This window comes from Acanthisitta chloris, unplaced genomic scaffold, assembly GCF_000695815.1.
Source record: "Acanthisitta chloris isolate BGI_N310 unplaced genomic scaffold, ASM69581v1 scaffold12840, whole genome shotgun sequence".
In the NCBI taxonomy this organism is placed as follows: Eukaryota; Metazoa; Chordata; class Aves; order Passeriformes; family Acanthisittidae; genus Acanthisitta; species Acanthisitta chloris.
Genome location: NW_008653406.1, coordinates 12,421 through 13,585, shown reverse-complemented (window position 1 = coordinate 13,585; position 1,165 = coordinate 12,421). Strand labels below are relative to the sequence as shown.

The 1,165-nt window shown below is 38.8% G+C and overlaps 1 protein-coding gene across 1 annotated transcript in view; it reads right to left on the bottom strand.

The window, feature by feature from the left end:
- Window positions 1–1,165, bottom strand: part of LOC103808141 (zinc finger MIZ domain-containing protein 1-like) — a gene marked incomplete at its 5' end in the record, with an annotated part of 33,451 nt that overhangs the window by 28,299 nt on the left and 3,987 nt on the right. The window contains 2 exon segments of the mRNA XM_009080909.1: window positions 2–108; window positions 1,112–1,165. The exon segment at window positions 1,112–1,165 is cut by the window's right edge and continues 130 nt beyond it. Coding sequence (XP_009079157.1) covers window positions 2–108; window positions 1,112–1,165 — 161 coding nt within the window.

Below are 1,165 nucleotides of genomic sequence, written 5' to 3'. Positions count from 1 at the left end.
TGCTGGGTTCATGTTGCCTGGCATAGAAGCAGGACCACGGGGACCAGGCTGGTTCATAAACTGGTTGTTGTAAGCCTGAGTTGGACCCATCTGGAAAGAGGAACAAACCTTCAACGGAAGAAGAAGAAAAAAAAAAAAGAATAAAATGCGACATGCATTTAAAATGGGAGGAGGGAGCTGAACATGCTTTTGGGGGAGAAAAGAAGGGAGGTATTTATGTCGCATTTTCCTTCAATGTTCTCCAACATTTGATGGGCAGTGATGTTATTTACAATAAAAATTCAATTGGAATTGTAGAAAGTGTAAGAGTGAAAGACAGACATAAGTCTAAGGTGAGAAATCCAATCGTTTTGATTGGCTAGCCTAGCACTGTAAGATAAGTTATGAAGTTTGCTGTGTAAATATGACACAACACTACAGTTTCTAAGAGACTATGCTTCACATCACCTGGCATACAGACCCATATACTTCAGAACTCAAGAGGTAAAAACACTAAGGAGGAAAAAAACTGAATTGATCAAACCCTTGTCTATTTTAAGATAAAAAATTATTACATGAAGTCATGACATGCTAAAAGCTACAGATCACCAGAAATGCATGTCTTGCATATCTGTTCTTATAGACAACATTATTAAAAAGCAAACATCTCTTCTACTGCTGTTTCCTTGTTTAAAGTGGGGAAAAAACCAAACAGCCAACTGTAGCTAGTAAAATAAACAATTACCCAAGCACTACAAAACCTATTGCAAGATTCTGGAATGTTTCACTAGGTACTCAAATTCTGAGGTTCACGGGCCTGGAAAGGCAGCAATAATATATTACATCAGACGCAGCTGCGACTTCAGGTAATCTTCAATTTATTTTTTTAAGGGGCAATCCCTAAATACAAAATACAGTTAGGCAAGATTTATCAGGAAAAACACATGAGACTGACTCATACCTACATACACACATTCCAGCAGTTTCTCATAAGCATTTATAGCCATGCTCATGCACGAAAAAATAAAAATAGAGTAGGCACCCTATTAAACAGGACAGTAAGAAGGACAGCCCAATTCCCTGTAATGGTCCAGATCAGGCAGGTAGGAAGACGTAAGGGTTACTCTCTTACCGGTCCATACTGGTTCATGTCCTTATTCTGTGTTTCCTGAAGGGCTGCCACAGT